We start from the raw sequence: 26349 nt of genomic DNA, 5'->3' as shown, positions 1-26349 counted from the left end.
TAAAAATACTTTAATACATATTAACCATAGTTCACAAATGTGGTAAGATAAACTTGGAAACATAATCATGTAATCTAACACGCATATAGTAATAAATATTAATAAATAATACACATCCATAAAATTAAATAATACTTGCACATGATATTATTTTGAACAAATTCGCATTGTAGTGAGATGAACTCACCTCTCGGTTTCAAGATACTTAGCACTCGAGCTAGGAATCCGACTCTTTCTCGAACCTATAGGAAAATAACTTATGAGCTTCTATAATCTATTCTTACAAAACCAAGCTTAAGGGATAAAAGACCTATAAGAATATTAAAGCTCTAAGAACGATCTAAGGCTCGGGAAAACATGATGCATATCGAAAATATAATTTGAAAGTTTGTAAAAACGTTGCTGGAAAAAATTATTTTCAGGATGACCTATAGTTACACTTTTGTTAATTACGGATAGCTCGTGACTCGGAATTCGGTGATTCTTTTTGCAAAACAACAATAACATCCATATCTTTAAAATGACATATTAAACATAACTTAATAATCTGTAAAGCATTCCCAGAATTATTTTTAAGTTCATTAAACAAATCTGTCCGGATGAGAATTTAGTTTCGGCACACAAAATTGAAAGTACTCGTTCGAACTCTTTAAAACTTTATTTTCTGAAATTTCTTTTTGAAACATTTAAAACACATAATATATATTTTACAAAAAATATTTTTAAAATAAAACTATTAAAACAACATGTTTAAAATATACTCCATAGCATGACATCACTTCTCGGGTCGTAAGGATATCTCCCTAGCAGTGTGCATTTAGAGGATTTTTATGAACGAAATAAAACACACAAAATACATATAAAGACATATTACAAAAGAAGACATATGTAGCTTCGTTTTGGTATATTCCATTAACAAATTGAGTATTTAGAAGTGATAGAAACTAATTACCAAAGTTACATAAATTAAAAGGCAGATTTGAAGAAAAATAAAACATTTCATGCATGCATTGTAAGGTTCTAGTTTCTAGGGTTGGATGGGAACATGGGAATAAAACTAGAACTAAAACATACTAAGGAACTATAATTATAAAGAATTAAGACGAGAAAAATACTAACCTCTTGGACTTGAAGAAAGGACAAGAACTAATCTTCACCTTGATCTCTAGAAGAAAATCTAATGAATTCTCTATTCTATGATTTGTCTCTCCCTCCACTCTAACTCACTTTTTTTTTTCTCTCTAAACTTTGAAAATTTGGGATGAAATGAGAGAGTGTCTTGGGGTCTATTTATAGGAAAATATTGGGTGTTATATGGCTTGGACAAACCGTGCATGTCTACCCCTCCCACTCTTCTATTTTTTTTTATTTTATTTCCTTATTGAAACACACCAAAAATTCTTACACATCCAAAAGGTTATTATCAAACTATTGGAAAAGACAAACTTATCACCACCAAAAGGTTTCTTACACAACAACCAATTAGGGCAACTTTCAAGACAACAAATTTTGTCCTACTAGAAACATCTTGCACGGCTACACCAAGAGGAATAAGTCAAACAATTTGGCTTTTGATGCCACAAGGTTGTTTGAAAAGTGTACCATTGCTAGAAGTTGTAATTGTGTCACAATATATAAAAAAAATGTGTCACATTCTTAAATAAATTCAATAATAAATAATCTAGAAGTGATTTAATGAAATTGATTCATGAAACATGAAATTAAATATCTCATGACATGAGATCGTATCAAAATTTAAATGTTGACTTTTTATCTTGAGTCAACTTTCTTAAAATAGAAAGTTTGACTCGAAACGAGACCTTCCTAAATTAGAAATTATTTCCGAGAGTGTCTAAAATGATTTTTGAGTATGATGTTCCTCAAAATTTCTCATTGATGTAGGAATATTTCAAATACAACATACGAATAAAGCTGGAAACGTAATAAGAAAAATTTGAAATGTCACATTTTCTGCCGCCCGACTCCTCTTTAAATTAGTCTCAAATGCATCTTCATTTTTTGCTTCCTGGAGAAAATCTTTAATCTTCTGGATTCTGGCTGGGATATGACCGAACGTTGACTTGCTCTAGCATTTCAGACTTGTCCGACATCTGTTCAACTTGCTGTGAAATGGATTTTCCCCCCTACACGTCTATGTCGTGTTCCATGCTTCCATTATAGCGTCCTTGCATCCTTCGTGAGAGAGCCACAAAGGCTCAAAAGCCCATCTACGACGTCCCGATTTTTTAGGCTTCGAAAACCCTTGTAAATGGAGTATTATGGGCCTATGGTCCGAGCCCAAAAAATCCAAATGCAGCACACTTACATCCGGGAATAAGCTTCTCCACTCCTCAGTGACGCAGAACCGATCCAACCGAGCCATGAATTATTCAGACCTTCCTGGTTATCGCTCCACGTAAGGAGTTCCCCACTAAACCCCAAATCGCGAAGCCCACAATCATCGAGAGCATCCCGAAAGTTCTTCATATCTATTTCCCTTCTCGCCACTCTACTTTGGTGTTCGTTCCCATAGAGCACTCACTACTACAAATATTAGATTACACAACGGATATTCCACAACGGAACACAGTACCGTTGTGGAATCTATATGCTTCCCGAACAGTACAATTGTACCGTTGTGGAATGTCCGGGATTCCACAACGGGTCACAGTCCCGTTGTGAAAAGTCCGGGATTCCACAACGGTACAACTGTATCGTTGTGGAGTCTTTATGCTTCCACAACGGTACTGTGGTACCGTTGTGGAATCTTGGACATTCCACAACGGTACAGTGACCCGTTGTTGGATCTCGCCACGGCCAAGGCATCAACTCGCCGCGACCAAACTCTTCCACAATGGGACATTGTACCGTTGTGGGAGAGATGTAAAGTCAGAGGTCTCGCCGCGGCGAGATTGATGTGTCGCCGCAACGAGTTGATTCCACAGCGGGACAATAACCCGTTGTTGAAATTTTTTACGACATTTCGCCACGGTCAAAGCTTAAACTCGCCACGGCGAAATGTCCTAAAAAATTTTAGGGCTTCACTATAAAAACCTCATTTCGATTTCTTTTTTCATTTTTTTCACTTTCTCTCGCCTCAGACCTTCATTTCGGCCGATTTTGTGCAATTTCTCCTCCCAAACCCACCTTGAAACTTCGCCGCCATTTCGCCGCCGCCAAATCTCGCCGCCCTCCTCGCCGAAGCAAAATCTCGCCGTGCCTCTTCTTTCTTTCTCTCGATGTTGCCTCCTTTGCTCTCTCTCCCACCGAATTCTTTTATCAAGGTATGTTTTTATCTCAATTTCATATCAAAATCTTAATTTTCATGAATGTTTTGTGTGATTTATAAACTAATTTATGATTTTGGTTGATTTTGGTTGTAATTTATGATATTGGGGGTGTAGATTTGGCCGAAATTAGGGTTTTTTATTTTGGGTTTTTTGTTTTAATTTATGATTTTGGGTATAATGTTATTTTAGATTGAAAATGAGTTGTATTTTGATATTGTGGTTAAATTGAGTTCGGATTTGAGTTTGAATTTGTGTTTGTGATGAGTTTTATGTTTTATTTATTTGAATATAATGTGTTTTTATATGTATTTAGTGTTGAATTGAGTTTAATTTTGTGTTGAAGGTGATTTATTGTTTGAAAATGTTGTTGAATTTGAGTTTGAAATGATTTGTTCAATTAGGTGAAAACGGGCCGTTCAAAAACCCCTGCCGGTCACAAAGAAGCCGCCCATAGCTCTTCTAGGCCCCCCACAAAAAAAATAAGAGGTCTCGTCAAGCCGAACCCGAACCCGTAGTGGATTATAATAGTCGGGTATTCACTAGCAAAGCCGCAGAAGATCGCTACGACATCCTCGTTCAACGAACTCCGATCTTTGAACGAGGGTTGAAGGTGAGCTCAAGCACGTCTATAGCCGCGGCGAAAAGAGTTCTAGGGGCTATGTAAATCAGAGAACTTTTTCGCCGCGGCCACACTATAATTTGGCTGCGGCCAGGTAGTATACGCTGCGGCGAAATAGACACATGGCCGCGCCGAAAAGAGTTCCAGTGGCTATGTAAATCTGAGAACTTTTTCGCTGTGGCAACACTATAATTTGGCTGCGGCCAGAATGTTTCGCCGCGGCCAAATACATACGTGGCCGCGGCGAAATATTCCACAATGGGACAGTCGTACCGTTGTGGAACACACTTACCGCGGCGACGTGTTACCTTGGCCGCGGCGAAATATCGCGGTCTAATCCTAAAACAGTTTTCCCACTCGATTTTTTTCAAAATTTTCAGAAATTTTATTTTTCTTCTTCTTCCCTCTCTCTCTCCGACCCACACCCACTCCGTCGCCGCCCCACACCCACTCCGTCGCCACCCATCTCTTCTTCCTCTACCGCCTTCACTCTCTCTCCTCTCTTCTTCCTCCACCCCTATCTTCTTCCTCCGCCCCTCATCTCCTTCTTCCCCGCGGCCTTTTCTTCTTCCTCTGCCCTCCTCTCCTTCCGACCCATATTCTGCCCTCCTTCTCTTCTTCTTCTTCTTCTTCTTCTTCTTCTTCTTCTTCTTCTTCTTCTTCTTCTTCTTCACAAACCCACTCTCCACAAACTCACCAAACCCACTCTCCACAAATTTCTAAGCCCACAAAACCTTACCTCCGACCACAACCATCCGACAACGTCATTGACGTTTTATCTCTCCACCACGCCTCCGTGCTCGTCGTCTTCACCCCGGGTAAGTGTTTTTTTTTATGTAATTTGTATTTTTATGTTGAAATTAGGTTAGAATTGTGTATTTGTGTTTAAGTTATATAGTAATTGAATATGGAATTTGATATTTATGTAGAAAATTAGTGTGGAATCGAATTTCGATTTGAGTTTGGTGTTGAAATTGGTTTGAATTTAAATTGAATTTTGGTTTGAGTTTATTTTGGAATTGGTTTGAATTGAAATTGAATTTCGGTTTGAGTTTGTGTTGGAATTAGTTTGAATTGAAATTGAATTTCGGTTTGAGTTTATGTTGGAATTGGTTTGAATTGAAATTGCATTTCGGTGTGAGTTTGTGTTGGAATTAGTTTGAATTGAAATTGAATTTCAGTTTGAGTTTGTGTTGGAATTGGTCTGAATTGAGATTATGTTGAATTTTGTTTTTTCATAGATTATGTCTAATACTTCCACTAGTACCGTTAGCGGTAAACGGAGATCCACTAATATCGATGGTCCCGGGAAAAGAAGAAATGCTCTTATGCCCAAGATTAATAAGGTTAAAACTCTTGGTAAGAAGATAAACGTCAAATTTAATGATAGAGATGAACCATTAGATAAGGAGGGTGATGAGTTATCGACTTATTTTGGCGTGTTAGCTAGAGAACACGTTCCAATTTCGATGATCGATTGGAGACTAAAAGAGCATAAACAGCTGAAAGAAAGGATTTGGAACGAAATATGTGAAGCATTTACGGTCCCTATCGAACTTAAGAATAATTGTCTTATGAGAGTTGGAGAAGTGGCGAGGTTATTCCGTCACGAGCTATACAACGATCTAGTCAAAGACAACCTCAATGATCCAAGCGTCTTGAAGAGGCCGGAATACGTTTTAAAACGCTATGCATATATCACCGAAGAAGATTGGATAAAATTTGTTGAGTATAGACGTTCCGAAGTGTTCAAAAAATCATCGGACAATGGGAAAGAAATAGCGAGGAAGAACGTGTACAAATCTAGAACCGGCCGCAATGGATATCGAAAACTTGATCAATAAAAGGTTAGATTTACATTTTTTATTTTTTATTCCATGTTTCATAATATTTATTAATTAATTTGTTGTATTGCTTGATAATAGTACGAGGAGACGGGTGAATGACCTACAAAAGAGGTATTATGGGTTGAGTTGAGAATGAAGGAAAAATCATCTCAAGAAGTTACGGACGAGTCAATGGAAAGTGTCTTGCAAGACGCTTTGGGAACTAAGGAACATCTCGGTCGTGTTCGTGGGTAATCTAAATACTCGTCAAGTTGCAATTCCGTATCTCGTCGGTCAAACTCGAGTGACGAGGTAACTAAGTTACGTCGAGAAATGTGTGAGTTAAAATATTTCATTATGAAAGCCTTAACTCAAAATGGTTTGAGTCTCAAAGATGCTAATGACGACTTGCCTAGTGTCCTACGTCCCACAAATGAAGAGGAAAATATTGGTGATGATGAAGAGATGCCTAAGGGTGATGATGAAGAGATGGCTAAGGGTGGTGATGAAGACATGGCTAAAGGTGGTGATGAAGACAAGGCTAATGAAGTGACGTCTTTAGGTAATTTTCAATTTTTTTAATACAAGTAATAAAGTCAAATATTTTTATATTTTTTTTAATAACATTAGTGAATTTATTAGATAAACAATCTCAACATGAAGTTGCCGTGGATCTCAATGTTAATGTCATAGAGCGTCCGCATATTAATCCTCTAATTATCGACAAACCCGATAGTGTTCGAGCAAGTTGCTCAATAAATCCAACCACGCCGGTGACACCGTGTTCGGATGAAAGCATCGAATTCATTCTCCTCCTTGATGATTTCACGAATGGAGGCACGATTCATGTAGCAAACGGGCGAGCGTACATGAAAGCCGAACACGTTCATTTTTCATCTTTGGAGGATGTAAACGTACGAGTGAGCATTGCGGCGGTTTTGATTAAGAAAGCTTTTTTGCCGATTCCCACCGATGAAGCCAAGACTATTGAAGAAGCCGTAGGGGGCTTCGTTAAGTGGCCAAAGAGATTAGTAGAAACTGAAATTGCAAAAGAGAGTCGCGGTCCGGTGGTCACACAAGTGTTGAAGGTCGGTGGTGATAGTGAACCTAGCGTCGATGACGATAAGAAGATTTCATATAAGTTGATTAATCCAAAGTTTCGATTGCTCGCCATGCCGACCGAGTAATGTTACCGAAAGGGGATTCAATCAATGTCAAAGTTTGTGCAAGTATCGCCGTAGAGCATATTCCGGTGATGTTTGACGATGTTAAAGAATTCTTTAGATATGAGGAAATAGGCGCGTCGTGCATAACGGTTTACATGGGGTAAATATTTCTTTTATATTCTTTTTCTTATATCAATATACAATATTTCATTTTATTAACTAATCCAATAATTGTTTTTCGTAGTTATCTACAATCCATATTAGACAAAAATAAGCGGAGTGAAGTAATGTGTTTTGTTGAAGCGGGTTTGAGTTGCTACCTCCAAACCAACAACGATGAGGCCCATTTATCCGAACGCGTCAAGCAAATCGGCAAAATAGTACGAAATTGCAAACCAAAACAACTAGTTTTGATGCCGTACAATTTAAATGAACATTGGATGCTTGTTGTCTTCGATCTTTGGAAAGATCAAGCGATGTTCTTCGATCCGTTGAAAAATAAAATCCCATTGGATTTAAGGAAGTTGATAAAAAGGTAAATTAATTACATGTTATTTGAAGTATTTCCTTTACACTAATGCTTCTTTTCTAATTTTTTTTTTTGTTGAGCGTATAAGGATTTTTTCGGATTTCAAGCTTCACAACCAAGAAGCCCGAAGTAACGGTCAATCAACCTTAATCACAAGTGCCTCGGCTCCCAGACAAATCGGAAACACGGAATGCGGGTATTATGTCTTAAGTTATATGCATGATATTGTTGGAGTTGGTATAGATAAATTACAAATGAAGAAGTCATATACACTGGATAACTTAGAGAAAGTTCGAGAAGAGTGGGTGTTATACGTACAAACTTTTATAGAATGTGAATATTAGTTTGATTTTGGATATAGATATTTGTTTTGGATTTTTTGGATATATATTTGGTTTTGGATGTTATGGATATGTTTTGGATGTTATGGATGTAATGGATATTTGGTTTTGAATATATAATTTTATTTTCAGGTTTTTAATTGGAAAATAAAAAAATAGCTCTCAGGTACAATTTGGCCGCGGCGTGTAATAATTTCGCCGCGGAAAATTTTCCTGGGAATTCATCTCGCCGCAGCCAAAAGTATACCTTGTTGCGGCGAGATTTTTTAAAAAACACAATACATATTCGCCGCGGCCACGTATACATTTCGCCGCGGCAAACTCTTCCACAACGGTACTACCGTCCCGTTGTGGAAGATCTCGCCGCGGCGAGTACGTAACGTTGCCGCGGCGAGGAACGACAAACATAATATTTCAACTCTGCCGCGGCCACATATGACATTGGCCGCAGCGAACTATTCTACAACGGTACAACCGTACCGTTGTGAAAGGTTTCGCCGCGGCGAAATCAATACGTGGCCGCGGCGAATGTTAAAAAAATTGATCCATTTTTCACAACGGGACTGTCCCGTTGTGGAAAACGGATGTTTCCACAACGGTACTGTACCGTTGTGGAATCCCTAAGATTCCACAACGGTACATTACCGTTGTGGAAACCCTAAGATTCCACAACGGGACGAGTACCGTTGTGGAATCATTACACAGCGGAGGATTCCACAACAGTACTGTACCGTTGTGGAATCCCCTGTTTGTAGTAGTGACTTCATTGAAATCCCTACCACAAATCCATGGTTCTCCACCATTCCCGTGCAATCTTCTCAAGAGCTCCCATGAGTGATGACGTTGACTAGCACGCCAGTAAAACGCAACTTATCCTCATTTCCAACTTGCACCGAGGCATCTATATGGAACTTACTGTAGCTCCGGAGGTCGACGACAGCCTCTTCCCTCTAGAGGAGTATCAATCCACCACTATTTCCCACAGCATCCACATTTACCTCTCCATAAAAACCCAACCTCTTCTTCAAATTTATCGTCTTCCTTCCCTTCAAACGAGTTTCAATGAGAAAGACTAACATCGGATTTTGCTCGCGGATCACGGACCGCAAGCGATTGAACGCTTGTTGACTCTTCAGTCCACGAACGTTCCAGTACAACAGATTCATTGGACCCGGTCGGGTCGCTCCTCCGCGCCTGCCGATATAGTGGATGAGCTCACATCCTTTCCTACCTTCCTTACCTTTCCATCACCATCAACATCTCCTTCTATTATCCCATTTCTCTTCCCCTGACCACCACCACGAGCTAGGTTTGACAGGTGCTTCGTCGCCTCTGCTCCGCTTCATCGCGCCTGGCTTTCCATATTTTTCGTGCGGGGAACTGGGATTCGCCATGGGGCACCGGAGGAGAGTTGAAGTTCACCGCTGCCCCCTTCAAAAAATCTGCGTTGGGATTAAGGAGTGGAGTGTCTTTCTTTCCAGGCCCATCCACCATGGAATCAAAGGTATGGGCTTTTTCTTTTGGTCCCTGGCCCAAAATTGAACTTGGGTCCACTTTTTCCCCAGACATCCATCTTGAGATGAGATAACAGTGGGGTCCACACTATCATCTACATTCCCACATATGTTTGCGTCAATTGCCTCATTTATATCAGGAACATCATTCGCCGTTTTTTGGGACTCGTCTTTTTCCTCATTCCCAGGAATATCTTTGGAAGTTGATTCCTCCACACTGGTTGGCTCCCGAAGGCCTCCTTCATCATTACTTCTTCTCTGGTTATGTGCAAACTTCTCCGGTCGACGTGTCAACTTCTGCGTTTGCCTCTCCGATCCTGGAAGTCAAAAAACCGAGCTGGAGGATCTGTTAGGTGGCTCTCCCTTCAGCCAACTTCCATATCCCCATCCCTCCGCCGGTGCTTCTTTTGGGGTATCTGGTTGAGTGCAAGTGCGCCAACTATGCCCCATACGGTCACAGTGCGAGCAAAGGTCCGATAATTTTTCGTACCGAATATCGACCCAAGTTCGGTCTCTTCCCCAGCCCAGTTGGACTTTGATTCCCCGACGCAATTGTTTGGTCGCATCCAGTAAGATTCGGATACGAACAAACATATTAGTACATCGTCCGTTTTTATCCGAGCTAACTTTAATGACCTTCCCTATTTGGCCACCTATCAGTTCGCCCATCTTCAAAGTTCTGGCCACCAAAGGGAGACCGTGCAACTTGACCCAGAAAAAGGGTCAGTTTGAAGTATTCCTCCACTTGTGCCTCCCCATCATCTGCATCTTTTAGTCTGAGAAGAGCTCTATCAAACAACCAAGGCTCCAACTCCAACACCTCGAGTCTTCCTTTGCAGTTCCGTATTCCTCCAATCACTGACTTCATAGCCTTCTTGTTGAAAGACTTTTTTTGTTAGGAGCTTTCCCATCACAGACGTCTTCAAATCGAAACCTCTTTTATCCACTTCAGCATCAGTGATATCAAAAACTTCGTTCTCCTCTTCCGTAATCCCCATCGATTCCCACTTATTACAAAGATTCTCCATCCTTTCTTAGACAAGAAGGGCCCACCGTCACAAAAGACACAACTCTGACCAGACAGAGAAACCATTGAGTCATGTACCTACAACTCACCACGTTACTGACAGAAGTTCTGCAATGTGGCCCCTTAACAAGCAAACTTACACGCAACAACCCACTCACGAATCAAATATCAAGCAACCGACAAAGGTAGAAGAGAGTTAACCTAGAGAGAGTTTTCGCTGTTAGTCTCTAAAATTTATAATAGATGTCAATTGTTGATATCATATTACTAGTAAAATTATACTTATATAAATGGTTTATTAGTATTTTTAGTCAAATTAAGTTTTTAGTTAAAAAAAAAAACCCGAGACAACTTCTCTATTTTAAAACCAAGGCCAAGCTAAGCTGTAATTCCCAATTCGCCTCTCTTTTTTTTTTCTTTCGTAAATTCCCAATTCGCCTCGGACTCGGAACTCAACCTAACAAAAAAAAAAATTGAATAACAATAATTCGCTCTCCGAGTCCCCGCTCGTTCGTTGGTACTTTCCCGTTTCCCCCATTGAAAATCACAAATAAGAATATGGGTCGGTGAATGAAGTCTTCAAACGACCTTCTCAGTGAATGGGCCGATGGAAAGGGATTTCCCTTCTCTTCCACCGCTTGAACGCAACCACCAAGACCTCTCTTCCAACTCCGTCCAAACCCATTCTCTCTCTCTCTCGCTTCCGAGTTTTCTCTGCAATCCCCTCTCGGGTCTCGGATTTCGATTCTGGTTCTCCTTATTCCTCACAGGATTACTACGATTTCGGTCCCGATGAAGACAAAGAAACCGCCAAAATCCCCGTCAAAGCCTACTTTCTCTCCACCAGGTTCGATCTGTTCGTTTAATTATTCACTCTTAAGTATGGGTTTTGCTTATAAAGCTGAGGGCTTTATATATATATATATATATATATATATATATATATATATATATATATATATATATATATATATATATTCAATGTGTTGTTATATTTTAGTAAAGTTTGTCTCTTGGTATTAATCCTGTGATTCTGTTTCTTGATACGGAAGATTGAATTCAAATTAAGCTTTGATTTTTCTGTTTAGTTTAGCGTGTTTATGTTTTGAGCCTCTCATTGGTTTGTTCGTTCGTAGCTCATAACCTCAATCATACTTGTTGTCTCAGCTTTTTGCATCTTCTTATTTGTAGTTGAATTGCTCTTCATTATTCTTGCTTTCACTAATCGATTTTTTTTTTTTTTTTTTTTTTTTTTTGCAGTATAAATTTGAAAACAATGCAAGCTGAGAATCTGATAAACGTGATTCCTGCGACATCTCGCTCATCAAACCACATTGCCCTTAGATATTGTGATGTATTGCCTTCAAATACTGTAAGCTCTTCCAAAGCACTACTTTTGATATCTCAAGGCCTACTTTTAAAGCAAATGCAAATCGCACTGTTACATATAATTCATATTATAACTATTCGATTCAATATTCTAGCACGATAAATGTTGAATGTAAAAATGCCTCTAATTCATATAATAAAAAATGTACGCTTCCAAAACAATAAACCAACTTGACCTGCGCTTTTCGATTACATGAACGTTTTAGGTAATTGGATTCAATGGAAAGCCGAGCAGCTTCCGGTACATGGTCGTGTTCCAGTACGGCTCTGCTGTTCTGTTCAACATCGATGACCATGAAGTCGAAGACTACCTGGCCATAGTTCGAAAACATTCTCTCGGGTTGCTTCCGGAGATGAAGAAAGACGGTATATTATCACTCTCAAAACAAAACAAAACAAAACAAAACAAAAACAAAAACAAAAACAAAAACCCCCATTTTTATTGCTATCCTTGAGCGCTCTCTTCATGGAGGCCCTGAAAGACTAATATGGCTGCGTTTTTTAATCTCAGATTACGCGGTGAGAGAGAAGCCGGAGATGGACGAGGACATGCGAGGAGGTCCGGATTATATCTCTCTCAAAAGCTTGGACGTCGATGGTGTTCGTATTATCGGAAGCGTGCTTGGCCAGAGCATTGCCTTAGATTATTTTGTTTCGCAGGTATATTATATATATTGGTTCGAGTATATTCTTTCTTTCAGGGTATGTATTCTGATTTGTGTCCCCTCTCAGGTCGATGGTATGCTAGGAGAGTTTGCAGATATAAACCGAGGGATGGAAAAAACCGGAACATTCACTATGGACAAGAAGAAGCTTCTCCAACTTGTCGGAAAAGCTAACTCAAATCTAGCCGCGGTTATTATCAAAGTCGGTCTTTTCGAGAGGTATTTTTTTTTTTTTTTTTATTTATGTTGTGTTTGGCTAAAAAAAAAAGCTAAGCTTTATTATCGATCTCGATCTTATCCTACCAATCATATATCAGGTCAGAAATCGCTTGGAGAGAGGCGAAATACGCTCAAATATACGAGTACCTCAGAGAGGAATATGAAGTCACGCAACGGTTCGGAAACTTGGATTTCAAACTCAAGTTTGTCGAGGTAATTTTCACGTTAGGAACAACACTCAAAAGGAGAAGCTTAGTTTTCATGGGACAATCTTCTAATTATTCTATCAATTTTTTTTTTCTATATTGTAGCACAACATTCATTTCCTCCAAGAAGTCCTCCAAAACAGAAAGTCGGATTTCTTGGAGTGGTGTATCATCGGCCTATTGACCATCGAGAATGCAATTTCCTTATACGAAATCGTCCGTGACTCAACCGGAACTTCTCTGTAATTTAACAGCCAAAAGAGGATGACTTTTTGATAAGCTAGTGATAGATTCATTTATTAGAGCAACCATTACAGTCCAAATTACAATTCATCCATTTTTTTTTTTTTTTTTGTGTTGCCAATTGCCATAGGAGCTTATTTGATAAAGCTCATTATTTATTTTGAGGAGCCACAATAAGCTTCTTCTTCTTTTTTTTTTTTTTTCTTCCATATAATAAGAAAATACATAGCTGAGAAAGTTGTAAACATGTAATGAGGAAAAGTATTTATTGGATTTTTGCTCATTATTGTCTTCAATCGCAAGTTAAATAATAAAAAAAAGGCAGCCAAAAAGTTTAGTTTGTTCATTAAATTTCCATACTTTCTCAACTCCCAAATTTATATTGCAGGAGTCTTCTGAGCTAGTGATCGAAGAGTTGGTTGTTTAATTGGGCGATGGGTTTATTTTGTAGAATGCTGATATAAAATAAAAATAAATAAATAAATAAAAATATATATAAAATAATCAATCGGGCTATCATTTTTTGGCCTAAATTTTCTATAATTTTGCTCTTTTTGTTGCAGAAATTTCGTAAATAATAATAAAAACAGATTCACTAGATTTCACCAAAAAATTGCCGGTTTAGCATAATTTTCGGTGAATTTCGACAACTGATTTTCTGAGGAACCCACGGAAGCCACCGAAAAACCATATTTCGGTGAAATTTCGGGGGCATTGCCCAGCTATTTAATCACGATTTTGAGTTCTTCAAAAACAACTAATAATCCAATAGAATTAAGGTCATCTTCAAATTGATAATGACTAATAATACAAATCAATCCCCAAACCCAAAAAAAAAAAAAAGTAATATATAAACTCAGAACTCTTGTACTCTAACACCATCAATGGGAGCCAAATAAAGGTCTTTGGGCTTCGATTTTTTTACTCCGGCGGTGAACCAAACCTTGTCGGACTTCGAACTCTCGACTGAGACACAAGTGACCTTCACCCAGACAAGAACTTTGGTCTTCATTCCCTCTATCCCAGTCAACTTTCCCCTCAGAAGAATCGCTTTGACTCTGTTCGAGTACCTTATGACCGAAGAGTCCTTGAAGCTGACCTCGCACGGGGACGCCAAATACACTATCAGCTTTGACTTTGCCTCGTCGAACTCGTAACACGTTATGTTCTGTGGGAACAGCCCCGCAGGCAAGTTGTACTCTCGCAGGAGGTCGGGTAGTGTTTTCGGCGGAGCTCCTGCAAAAAAAAAAAAAAAAAAAATGAAAATCGATGGTAGTTTTCTTTGTGTTATTCGTACCGAGGAAAATTCAAGCAAAGTTTTTGTGGCTCATAACACATTAGAGAATTTTGATTTTTCAAAAACAATTTCTGTAAAATCAAGGTTCTAATTCTAAACTTAACCTTACTTGGATTATAGGGGGAAAATGAGATATTAATGGGGAAAAATGAATGAAGTAAAAGACTCACCTTTAAGCTTGTTGAAAACCCATTTCGCCTTCTCTTCTACGGTGTTTGAGAAAGTCTGGAAACATGAAAGCAGTTAGAATTATGGACAATGTATTATTACACACTTTTTATTAGGTTTCTCTGTATTCAACTGAGGTGAGATTTGCAATTATTAAACATTGGAGCTTTGACAAAATGAGGAATCTAATGCCAGAATTCTAATTCTTTCTCCTATCAAGAGTGTTCATATTTTTAGGAACCCAAAGACCCATTTCAATCTCTATTCACATCTTCTTTTTTTGCTTTCTATATTGAATTCCTGAATCAGGAACATCAAACTTTACAAACAATAAATATATTAAAAGTCTTCAAAATTCAGATGTGAATCTTAACACAGTAAAGGTTCATGCTTCCATTCCAACATGAAGGTCATATGTTACGCTTTCATACACAGATCTCGCACATTCATTTCGGTGAATTATTTATATTTAAAAAAAAAAAACAGCAAAAGCTGAATAAAATAAAATAAAAATCCTTGTAGCAGATTTAGACGCTAGGGACATAGTTGATGTGAAAAAGGGGCAATAAGAAGCACATGAACGAAGGAATAAAATCAGAAGCATATTGAACCGAGTAAATATGAAATGAATGCACAAAAATGAAAGAAAAATATGAGAGCTAATGGTGTTGTCTTCTTCTCCAAAAAAAAAAAAAAAAAAAAAAAAAAAAAAGACTCACATTGAAGTCCTCTGAAATGTTGGAGAACTCTTCTTTGGCTTTCTTAGAAATCCAAAAACTCCCAACTTTCAAGCTGCTAACTTTCGTTAGAGCCTTTTCCATTATCTATTTCTCTCTGTAACCTTCTCTCTCTCTAGACTCTATATCTCTTTCTGGTGGGATTGTTCTGAGAGAGAGAGAGGCTCAAGTACTTCTCTCTCCTCACTTCACTTGGTACTTTTATAGTCATATAGATAGAGACAAACATGCTGCTAATGTGAAAAAGCGAGTACTTTTTTTTTTTTTTTTTTTTTTAAAGGTGAAAAAGCGAGTTTTATGATCAGCTCATCATATACTTTATACTTTTGTTATAATAACTTTTTTTTTTTATTATTCCTCCTCCTCCATAAGACTTTTGGGCTATCATTTCATTTTTTCTAAACCAAATTAATCACAAGAAAACAAATGAGGGTAAAAAAAAAAAAAAAAACTAGCAAATAAATAGGTTACCGAGAATCATATCACACGCGCTTTATTTTCGGGGGAAAAACGGTTTACCAAGTATAGTTTTTAAAAATTATCTGTATTGATTCTATTGAATATATCACCGACATGTAGAAGTGAAAAAAAAAAAACATTCACCTGGATCAACTACTATATGATATATACTAGAGTTAAACAATGTACAGATTCTCATTAAATGTTGTATTGTTCTATTTTGTCTCCGATCCTTCTTGGGATGTGAAATTAATGATACGAGTGAGTGAGAGCCAAGAAAAAAAGTGGATGATAATGCTGTAATGCACATGGTGGGGCTTGGATCAAAGGTTGCGTAGCTTTGTAATGCTTGGATTTGAAAGTGTCCTTTTCTTTTTTCCCTCGATAAATAATCATAATTTTATAAACAAATATAAATCATAGACTTTTTGGACGTGTGGAATACAAAATTCTTCATCACCCATCGGATGGATCAAATTTCATTTTCCTGGTCCCGGTTTTAGATTTAGAGAGGTACTAGCTAACTACAATAAGGTCATTTTCCTTTGATGCAAAAAAAAAAAAAAAAAAAAAAAAAAAAAAAAAAAACCATCAACAACAACAAGCGCTGTGGAATTTGTTTAAAGTTCTAACTGCAATCCGGTTTCAAGTGAGCTAAATTTGAAATATACATACTTGATTCAATTTGTTGTCTTCTAAGTTATAACGAGAAATAAGATTAAAGCCTAATTCTTGGTATGTAAGCAATTTCATCAATTAGCCCTACTTAGCATCAAAGTTTCAAATATCGTACTTAGCATCAATTTGTTGTCTTCTAAGTTATAACGAGAAATAAGATTAAAGCCTAATTCTTGGTATGTAAGCAATTTCATCAATTAGCCCTACTTAGCATCAAAGTTTCAAATATCGTACTTATTGCGCAAAATTTCGCATACCGCATGTTCAAAATAACAATTTGAATAAATTTCGCAAGTTATCTTATTTATCGCATAAATACCACACAAAAATCGAAAATATTTATATTTTGCAAATATTGCCAATATACTTAAAACAACATATGTAAACTTGTAACTGTAAATACCGCAGCCAATACTATGAGCATTTGCATCTATCTTTTTAATGTGGGATATGGAACCAACCAATAAAGAGATATGTCTGATGCAATGCCAATGTCTTCTAGCAATAACGTTGATCGGTTGTTCCAATATTTTTGATCCGTTCACACTTACTCTCAAAACTTTGGAAGCTTCATGTCCTAGTTATGGTAAATGGTTTAGTTCTCGGCCAAAATTAGAGTTTTTCTTGTGTTTTTTTATTTTGAAGAATTTAAGTTCATATATCAACAATATAACATCGTAATGTGTGTAGACTTTCATTATGACATATTCTCGTATGATAAGTTGGTATGAGTCTTTCTGTAATGCAGAACGACAAACTTCATTCAATTCAACCACCACGACACTCTAGCTTCGAGTAGTGATTTGAATATAGACATTTTGTTTGGGTATCGTGTGAAGTGTGAACTCTATTTGGTACGGTGTGAACTCTATTTAATACGGTGAACTCTATTTAGTATGGCTTGCTGTGAACTCTATTTTGCATGTGTTTTTTTTTACGTGAACTCGATTATGTACGTGAGGTTGTGAACTCTATTTTGTTATTAGGTATGAAATTGAAAATTTTATAATAGTTATGTATGTGTAATTTTTTTTTTATAATAAATTGTTTATGAAATATCTCGCGGTAAACCTTTTTTCGTGGTTTACCTGTGCAGTAACAATAACCTGTAAACTTCGATACTTACCACAGTATAACACAAAAGGTAACCGATAGACCAGTAAAATTAAAACCACGGTATGATAACGATAAGAGGTAAGTTAATCCTGGCTCAACACACAACTATAAGTCTCCATTTGAAATTCATGCTTCGGCAAGGAAACTAGTAACATGATGGCTTCTGAAATTGATGAGGTTGTTTTACTGAATTTAGAAGTTAGGTTTTGGGGATGAAAATAACATATGTGTTGAATGTACGTACTTAACAAAATTGAAGGAAAATATGTGGATTACCTTGGATTTTGATTGTTCGCATCATTTATTTTTTCATTTTAGTTATAGATATTTTTTATTAAAATTTCCTTCAATGCTTTCTCAAAATCACAGCAAAATACGAAAATATTATGATTTTATTTTATTTTTGTTTGCTTAGATTTTCTCGATTTGCAACATAATTAAACAAAACATGATCTAAAGGATAGTCTATGGAAAGAAACTTTAATAACATCCTTTTGCATGATGTTTTTTTTTTTCACTTATATGTATGAGCTTCATACTCTTCTCAAAATTTTTGCAAACTAATCGTTTTATTTCTTTTAAACTCAGTAACTAAGCAATAAAGAACCGTTTAGTTTCATCCATGGATACAAAATGCAAGGGGATGGACTAGCCTTCCCTTGCGCCAAAGCAATGAGCAAGCCTTTCCTTTCTCTTTTTGGATTTTGGCTCTCCTTTGGCCAATAACATGTTCATGGCCCATTTGTCCTTTTCAAGACTCATGACCTCCTCAATAAATACAAGGCCTCGAGTAAATTGTAAGTTCTATCGATTTAGTGAAACTTCGTCTCTCCCTCTCTTACCTTACTTTCTCTCAATCAAACTCTTTATCTCTCTATTTCTCTAGAGACGAGAAGAGATACCTCATCTCATATATAGAAAAGTTATAATGTCGACCATTGGAGCATACGTCGGAGAAATCCCTCGACGCCCTCTTAGTTTACTTATATATATATATATATATATATATATATATATATATATATATATATATATATATCTTCTCAAGTGATGATGAGTCATAAACCTCTTTTTGACGAGGCAAAGACCACGAGTTGAAGGATTTCACTCCATTTGGCCCACATCCGATTAAGGGTCCGACCCTAAATTGAATCTCATGGCTTCTATGTATTGATCCAAAAAACGACATCAACAACTATAACACAAAATTTCACTATGATTTTTGTTTAATGTCCTGTCAGAATACATATTTGGAAATTATTCAAAAGGATTTCACTAAAAAAAAATTCATTTACAGTTAGGCTACTTATCTTGCGAATAGAAAACCAACTGCATAAATCAATAACCTCTCACTATTTTTTTCAAGTCCTTCTAATTTCATGTCTATTGTCAAAAATACACAAAAAATAGCTAGGTCTATCTATCTCTTATAATTCCTATCTCCCCTTTCCATAAATCTCTTAGCCTTCTCATACGCATTCCTTAAGACCTCACTAAACTTAACTAAATCCAACCTCACATTTTGTGTCTTGAGGTACAAACGCATGTTGGTCCAATTCCCATTAACAACGCTCTCTGGATCCCTAATCACTAAACTACTATTCTCATACACCTCGGCCAAAGTACTCTCCCTCGCCTCTATCTTGTACTCCAAGTAATCCAACCCCAACGCCCTTCCTGGATTCTCGTAGCATGAGATCGCGACACCTTCGGTCCCGATGGGGACCACTTGGACGAGAACTGCACCGGGCCTGAGGAAAATCTCGTGAGTGAGGCCCGCGCCATGGACCCCCATCATCGCGTGGCTTGCCTGGAGTAGCCTAAACGAGTCCCCTAGTGACGTGGCAGCGGTCGGGTTTAGGATTGTCACGTCGAATCCGATGGCTTGTGCTGATTCTATGAGTTCTCTTTGATTTAGCACTGCCCGGCCATGGCGCCTATGACGATTTACAAACACCATTCTCGGCTTCGCAGTTTTTCCACCATTGTTCTCGGTTATTTTATTCTTATTCCTAGTAAATAAAGATGCATTTCAGTTAAATAAATAAATAAGTTATGTATGATTGACCAACATAAAAACCTTACAAAAAAATTGTTTTTAATACAAATATTTTGTTAAAAACAAATACAAAAAAAGTAGTTATTTGAAACTTAATTCTTTTACGAATTACCAAATGTTTTAGACAATACGTTAAAGAACTAACCAAACTTAAACTCGTAACAAATTCTCCGTATTCAAACTTGATTTTTTTAATCAGCATATACGCAGTGACAGATTTATCTCAAATGTAATACAATCAATACGCAAGCTTTAAGTGGTGTTTGTTCAAACACGATTATTTTACCTAACTTATTTCAAGCAAAGAAAAAAAAACTAAATTCTCTCTTTTACCTGATATTGAACGTGGAAGCGTTTCGAGTCCTGCAACAATTTGGTGTGACCTTTTCTTTCTTCGATATGTTTTTCCAACCATAGGCCGTTTTCAAGAAGGCTTGAAAATCTACCAACCTTTTGGGCCTCGGAAGTAGCCTAGGATTAACAGCCATAAGCCCATGAGTAACAAGCCCAACGATTGCCGAGGGAAAACAGTGCGTAGAGCTCTCCGTCTCGAGGTCAAGGATCGAGTGACGTGTCAACCGAGTCAACGGCTCTCGATACTTTCGGGCCCACCAGCCCCTAAAATTCATGACCGCGAAAACAACGTTTCGATCGGGGAACATGGATTCGACTGTTACGAAGAGCGGGACCAAACCCTCGTTGAAGTCGTGGAAGAAGTTTCCGGTGTACCCGCCCGCACTGAATACCAGCGCCGGAGCGTCATGGGTGACGTGGCAATTCAACCCTGGTCTTGGTGGGCCCGAGGCTATCGTGAGCTCTTGGACTCTCGCCATCGCGGCTTTGTCGGGTTTTCGAGGGTACGGCTTGATTCTCTGCCACATGGCCGGGTGGGATACCGGTCCGTACAGAGTGGAAGATCTCGGGTCCAGAAGTGTGGGCCCACTAATTGAACAGAGGTCGTATCTAATGTGGGAACGGTTGCATGTGATTATTTCTCTAACATGCGGTTCTGAATCTTGGCTTTCCATTTTGATATTATTCCATTGCACTATTTTTTTCGAGAACAAAAACAAGAATAACAACTATTTCGTTAATTTTTTTTTATTGTCTAAAAACTTGGTATTGTATTTAGGATTTGAAAATTTACTTATTATTTAAATTGCTAGAAAGTCAGTCGAAATCGAAAGACGATGATGCTACGTAGTTGTTTTTTAAAATAACCACGGATTGTGATGAGAAATTAAAATAATAAATATATAGCTAGAAAGTGTATATATATTATTTACCTGGTGAAGTTGTGAAATAAGTCGTAATAGCAGGTTGGTAAGCAAAGCGATGGATAGAGATGAAGAGACACAGAGTCACCATTAAGCATGTTGCTACTGACATTCGTTTCTTTATTTTCATTTCTAATTCTCTCTATCAAAAGATCTGGTAGTTAGAAGAAAAAATGCAAAAGAAAAAAAAGAAAAGAAAAAACTGAAAGCTTTTGATGTATGAAAGATAATTTCGATGTACTGTGTATAATACCCAACAAAAATATTGGATGAGTTATTGCCATTAATTTATAGAATCAGTAAATTAGGTATTCCCATTGTATGGAAAACATACAGAAGTTACTCGATTTTAAAATGTAGTGTGTTTGTACGGTGTATGTGTATATATAGTAGCGTAATGGGAATGGTAGTATTGAATGCACATTAACGCTTGCCATTAAAAAAAAATATTAGTGTACCAAGCATATTTGGGTGAAACGTTATGCATGCATATAGTAAGTACTAAATGCCAAATTTAAATATCATGTGGTTGATTCGAAAACTATAGATTAATATTCATCGTGGGGCATAATTTTGGCGTCCTACCTAGTACGTAGTTCATTCATTCACTAGTAAAGATAATTGATTGTATGACGATTAGAAACCATTGTACAGTTTGGGATGCCTATATTTTAAATGTCTTTCAAACTACTATCATAGAAGTTTGCGTGATGGGTTGTAAGAACCGTTATGCAAAGTTGATTTTAACTTAGAAAGACCAATTTTTTATTTATTTTTTTTAGTTTTTGCAAGTGCCTTTTTTAACCATCGTGCAAACTACTTATATGAAATTTTTAGCAATGTTGGCGCCCTCACACCACAAGATGAAAAAAAGATTACCTAGAAGAAGAAGAAGATGATAGAGGCGAAGGTGGAAGTGGAAAAAATACGCCAGAAAAAAAAAGAAAGAGAGAAAAAAAAACACGACACAAAATTATCATGAGACTAAACTAAGAACAACACATTACCAATTTATGATCATATAAATCTTAAATAAATCAAATTTATATGTGCTCTTGTATTTTTTTTTCTTCTATCCAACTCTCTTCATCAACTTAATAGAATTTATATAAGCCATTTTTAAATACCCTCTAAACCGGTCCAAATCCAATCTTACATCTTGTTCCTTCAAATAAATATCCATTGCTTCGTTAGACCAACCTTTTCCTCTAAATTTCATTGGATCGCTTATCACCATCTCTTCAGTTCCATACTTGTCCACCAAACTACTCTCATTAGCTTTGATCATGTACTCGGTGTATTCCAACCCCATTGCTACAGCCGGCCTTCCAAAACACGTCTTAGCCAACCAATCATTGCCAAGTGGCACGATTTGAATGAGCGTTGACCCATGTCTCAAAAACAACACAGCGTGGGTCAACCCCGCCCCGTGGACCCCAATCACCGCATGGCTCGTGCTCATCAACTCATGAGCCCGACTCAGCGTTGTCTTCCACGACGGCCTAAACACAAAAAATGAGAATTTAGTTAACCTAGATTGCTCTTAATTCTAATTTTGTATAAAAGTTAATCAGAATATCAAAAAGTAGACATTTACCTAAACAAAACGACACGAAACCCAGCCCTCTCTGCCTCTTTCTTCACCTCCCTCTCGTTCACCAGAACCCGACCGACTCTCCCGACTCGGCTCACCAGAACGAGTTGCGGCCGAGTTGTATGAGTCGACTCGGACACTTCTTCCGAGTTTTCAATCCGTCCGTACGATTCGTCGAGGAAGCCGCGGAAACTCGACAGCGTTAGGCCTTTCCTCGCTTTCGCGGTGGTCGAATTCAAATCAGGGTTTATGGTCATCAGTCCATGGGAGATGAGACCCAGCTTCGCCGAGGGAAAGCAGTGAGTCTCGGAATCGCCGTCGAGATCGACGATCGGGTGGTCCGTGAAGCTCCGGAGAAGATCGGAGTACTTGTGGGCCCACCAGTCGCGGTATTTGGAGATCACGAGGACCAGATCTCGCCGTTCGTCGTGGAACAACGATCGGACGGTGATGAAGAGGGGAATAAAGCCGTCGCTGAACTCGTGGAAGAAGTTTCCGGTGTACCCGCCCGCACTGAATACCAGCGCCGGGGATTCGTGTTGGACCTTGCAGCTTATTGGGCCTATTGGGCCTGAGATTAGAGTTAGCTCTCTGATCCTTGACATCGTCGAGTTCTCTGACTTGCGTGGATAGGGCCTGATTTTTTGTAGGGAATTTGGGCCCATTGTGTAGAATGTAGATTTTGTGGGGTCCAATACCGTTGGACCGTTGATTTCTCAGATGTCGTAAGCGGTGTGAGACTGGTCGCACACAATTGGTTGGTCCAATGGGTCCCGCTGGGTAATTATTTTCACTACCACAAATAATAAGAATTAATGACAATTTTGTCCTTGAAGCCTTTAATAATTGGCTTTGGCCCTCAAAATTTTATAAAGTGCTTTTTTTTTTTTTTTCACGTTAGACACAAATTTGTATTTTAGTCCTTCGGTTAAAATAGCGCATGACCCATGTAATTAATATATATATATAACAAAAATCGTAGCAGAAGGACTAATAACGAATTGGGATTTAACTTGAAGAGGAAAAATAGTAATTTTAAAATTTCGTGAGCTAGTTGTTAAAGGCGCTTAAGAGGGCAAAAATATTGTTAATTCTAATTAAAATCAGAAGCTGTTTTGCTATATAATTGCTGGCTAACAAATAAAAATGACATGGTTAATGAGTAGCACTTTTGGTGTTAGTTGAGGTAATTATACTGTATTTATCTAATCTAATAAGCTATTACGTCAAGAAATAAAATATTGCTATTGACATTAGACTTTTGTTTTCATATAGTTATTTATTTCTTTTTCTGGATGAAAGATTCCAAAGTGACGCTGAGTCTCACTCCGTTACTAGAAAATGACTATTTAAAAGAAAAAAAAAATCAGAATAATGTTATTTTTTTTAATAGTTCAGCTATAGTGTTTTTTTAATTGTAATAGTATTTTCTATATAAATGAAATTGTAAACAATAAATAAAGTTAAATCTAAGTCCAAAACAGTAAATAAAGTTTGAAATTTTTTGTAAACATAAAATTAAATTTATATACAAATTTAGGAAATAATTTTCGTGATAAAATTTTTGGACACATTATTTACGCGGATATTTTTTTTTTTCTAGCAAAATAATTTTTTGAGATGCTTTTGTTAGTGTCGGAAAGGAAAATAAAGTGTTTAGCAAAATGTTGTCTGGACTAGGGGACCATCTCTTTCTTTTTCAAATTAATTACATAAAAAAAAAAAAAAAAAAACCCCCCTCAGAATTCAAAGAATAAAAGTTTGACTTCTTCGGCTGATCAAAAGAGATAAACAAACACAAAATTTTGTTATAGACAATTCTACCGTCTCAACTTGTTCCAACCAAAAAAATTTCATGAGACGGCAAACAAACCGACACTAGTTATGATAATTATTGCATATATTATGATATTATTTATATGCATATATTCATACCTTGTTGTGGGTTGGTTGAATGGTTTGAGGCTTTTGAAAAGAAGGTTAGACTTGAATAGAAGAATAAACACATCTGCAAAATCAAGAATAGCACTAACAAAGCTAATACTGACATCACAATCCTCGTGGAGTTTCTGTTCTTCATGATTATTTTTGGTTTTAAATAAATAAAGAAGAAGAATAAGAAGAAGAAGAAGACGAAGAAGAAAATTTGATGGTCATATATATATGATGAGACTTTGTAATGTTTTCCACATTGAGGTTCTTTCAACCTGAATAAAATAATGAAAAAAATGGGCAAGGCTTTCGTGTTTAACAAAATTTCTATCATTTACAAAATTGACTAGTAATACTTTACTATTTTTTTTGTTTTGCTGGAATAAAAACGATTGTTTGTTGAATAAAAAAGGTGTATTCATATTTTTATTTATTTATATATTATATATATATAAAGAATAAAAAGGTGTTAGTGTGTTACCATTGAATAGATCAATCCGCAGACTTGAAAACACAAATGTGAGTAGTTTATAAGTAGACATGGTATAAACTCTAATGAAAGAACTTAATTATTTGCAATATGTATGCATTTTTTTTTCACGTCATATGATTTTACGAGTTTTAGCTTTGAGGTTCTATTTATTCATCATAGTAGGTTATAAAGTTTACTCTCCGTCTCCCACTCCCTCAAAATTTAAAAGTTCTTATTATGACAAAAAAAAAAAAACCATTTAATAAATATTTACCAACACATATCAAACTATGGATACATATGTGAAGACTGGAAAAAGCATTTGGTAAAATTTATTTATTGCTTATTCAAATATTCGTGAAAACCTGAATACAGCGAGTTTATTGCATTCAAATATACAACATGGCGCTATTTATTGGCTGATGGAGTAAGCCGTATATTACTAGCTAATAAGAAACAAATAAATAAAAAGAAATCTTCTTAGGTTTGTGAAACACGCGTTGTTAATCAGTCTCCAGAGGTAATAACGTTCTAGTATAAGCACGGATCGGAAGCTCATAGGAATGTTCAGTTATTGTTTACGTTTACTTTCTGTTTTTGAGGACTGTAATTTTCTTGCTCACAATGTATGTATAAATGGGCTAGTTTCACTAGACAGTTTGGAGATTTCTCAACCATGACTTGTGGCTGTGAAAAACTCTCTCAGGTTTTATTTGAATGAAATCACTTAGCTAAAAAAAACAGTATGTGCTGGAACAATTAATGAAAGGATTGTCATGCGTTACTCTTTTTTTTTTAGTTAGTTGTCATGTGTTACTTGACCTCGCACCACACAATTTTTTTGGTAGAGTAGGACTCATTTGAAGAAGTTCTGGTGCTACTATCATTAGAGTATTTTTTTTTCAAAGTTGCTAATAAATTATGTGGATAAAAGAAAATAGAAAATAAGATTGTTTATGATCTGTAAAAAGTTGGTACCGTTATATATTGGAGTTAATCTAAGGACACAAATTAGAGAATTGTTAACAACTAAACCACTTAAAATATATTAACTTTATTTTAACCAACGTTTAGTTAATAATTGATAATTAGCCAAATTGATGATGTGGCAAGTGAAACCACTTATTTTGTACCGAATATACCCTTATTAGTTAATTAATAAAATTGATTTTCGTATTAAAAAATCATCATTATCATTTAAATTCCTTAATTATAGGATCTGGATTTTATGATTTCAAAATAAACTGAAACAAAAAAAGAACTGAAGAGGAAAGAAATAGAAAAAGAACAGTCCTCCATGACTGCAGTTAATATTCGAAAACAGTTATAAAGAAAAAAATTATGATAATTATTTTACCGCAGTTGAGCACGAAGAGACTGGAGATCCTGGACGAGAAGCGTCATGTCATCAGCTTCAGCGTCGTGGGTTGGGACCACAGACTGAACAACTACCGATCCGTCACCACGCTTCCTCATTTTCCGCCGTCACTATGTCAGTTATTGCAAAGTTATAACTGTTAATATAT

The 26349-nt window shown here is 36.9% G+C and overlaps 4 protein-coding genes across 4 annotated transcripts; 1 reads left to right on the top strand and 3 right to left on the bottom strand.

The window, feature by feature from the left end:
• Window positions 1-10760: 10760 nt before the first annotated feature.
• RRG (sporulation protein (DUF155)) lies at window positions 10761-13433 on the top strand. The gene is made up of 7 exons (XM_089609197.1): window positions 10761-11159; window positions 11573-11684; window positions 11908-12067; window positions 12213-12361; window positions 12434-12585; window positions 12684-12798; window positions 12897-13433. Exons 1-7 carry the CDS (start codon window positions 10912-10914, stop codon window positions 13035-13037), a joined length of 1077 nt encoding a protein of 358 aa, XP_089465323.1. The 5' UTR covers window positions 10761-10911; the 3' UTR covers window positions 13038-13433.
• Window positions 13434-13600: 167 nt separating this feature from the next.
• On the bottom strand, window positions 13601-15439 carry LOC149402892 (DUF538 family protein (Protein of unknown function, DUF538)). The gene is made up of 3 exons (XM_089609199.1): window positions 15219-15439; window positions 14502-14556; window positions 13601-14270 (listed from the first exon to the last, which is right to left on the bottom strand). The coding sequence occupies exons 1-3, from the start codon at window positions 15318-15320 to the stop codon at window positions 13891-13893; spliced, it is 537 nt and encodes a 178-aa protein (XP_089465325.1). The 5' UTR covers window positions 15321-15439; the 3' UTR covers window positions 13601-13890.
• Window positions 15440-18841: 3402 nt separating this feature from the next.
• LOC149402891 (xylan glycosyltransferase MUCI21-like) lies at window positions 18842-20576 on the bottom strand. Its single transcript, XM_089608553.1, has 2 exons — window positions 19882-20576; window positions 18842-19501 (listed from the first exon to the last, which is right to left on the bottom strand). Exons 1-2 carry the CDS (start codon window positions 20574-20576, stop codon window positions 18910-18912), a joined length of 1287 nt encoding a protein of 428 aa, XP_089464679.1. The 3' UTR covers window positions 18842-18909.
• A 1304-nt stretch (window positions 20577-21880) lies between these two features.
• Window positions 21881-23272, bottom strand: LOC149402890 (xylan glycosyltransferase MUCI21-like). The gene is made up of 2 exons (XM_089609658.1): window positions 22423-23272; window positions 21881-22327 (listed from the first exon to the last, which is right to left on the bottom strand). The coding sequence occupies exons 1-2, from the start codon at window positions 23082-23084 to the stop codon at window positions 21898-21900; spliced, it is 1092 nt and encodes a 363-aa protein (XP_089465784.1). The 5' UTR covers window positions 23085-23272; the 3' UTR covers window positions 21881-21897.
• Between the last annotated feature and the right edge of the window lie 3077 nt (window positions 23273-26349).

Source organism: Urtica dioica, chromosome 3 (assembly GCF_054948205.1).
Source record: "Urtica dioica subsp. dioica isolate 48M chromosome 3, U.dioica_male_clone48M_v1_H2, whole genome shotgun sequence".
NCBI classification, from domain to species: Eukaryota; Viridiplantae; Streptophyta; class Magnoliopsida; order Rosales; family Urticaceae; genus Urtica; species Urtica dioica.
Note: the sequence above shows the minus strand (reverse complement) of the source record. Positions and strands in the feature narration are given on the sequence as shown.

Bases quoted from the DNA above. Each gene is read 5' to 3' on its own strand.
- RRG (XM_089609197.1), top strand. From the start codon at position 10,912: ATGGGCCGATGGAAAGGGATTTCCCTTCTCTTCCACCGCTTGAACGCA. The intron at 11,160-11,572 runs GTTCGATCTGTT...TTTTTTTTGCAG, and splicing joins GCCTACTTTCTCTCCACCAG to TATAAATTTGAAAACAATGC. The intron at 12,799-12,896 runs GTAATTTTCACG...TCTATATTGTAG, and splicing joins TCAAACTCAAGTTTGTCGAG to CACAACATTCATTTCCTCCA.
- LOC149402892 (XM_089609199.1), bottom strand. From the start codon at position 15,320: ATGGAAAAGGCTCTAACGAAAGTTAGCAGCTTGAAAGTTGGGAGTTTT. The intron at 14,557-15,218 runs GTGAGTCTTTTT...TCATGTTTCCAG, and splicing joins ACATTTCAGAGGACTTCAAT to ACTTTCTCAAACACCGTAGA. The intron at 14,271-14,501 runs GTGAGTCTTTTA...TTTTTTTTGCAG, and splicing joins GGTTTTCAACAAGCTTAAAG to GAGCTCCGCCGAAAACACTA.
- LOC149402891 (XM_089608553.1), bottom strand. From the start codon at position 20,576: ATGGAAAGCCAAGATTCAGAACCGCATGTTAGAGAAATAATCACATGC. The intron at 19,502-19,881 runs GTAAAAGAGAGA...TTTATTTACTAG, and splicing joins GCTTCCACGTTCAATATCAG to GAATAAGAATAAAATAACCG.
- LOC149402890 (XM_089609658.1), bottom strand. From the start codon at position 23,084: ATGGGCCCAAATTCCCTACAAAAAATCAGGCCCTATCCACGCAAGTCA. The intron at 22,328-22,422 runs GTAAATGTCTAC...TTTTGTGTTTAG, and splicing joins TTTCGTGTCGTTTTGTTTAG to GCCGTCGTGGAAGACAACGC.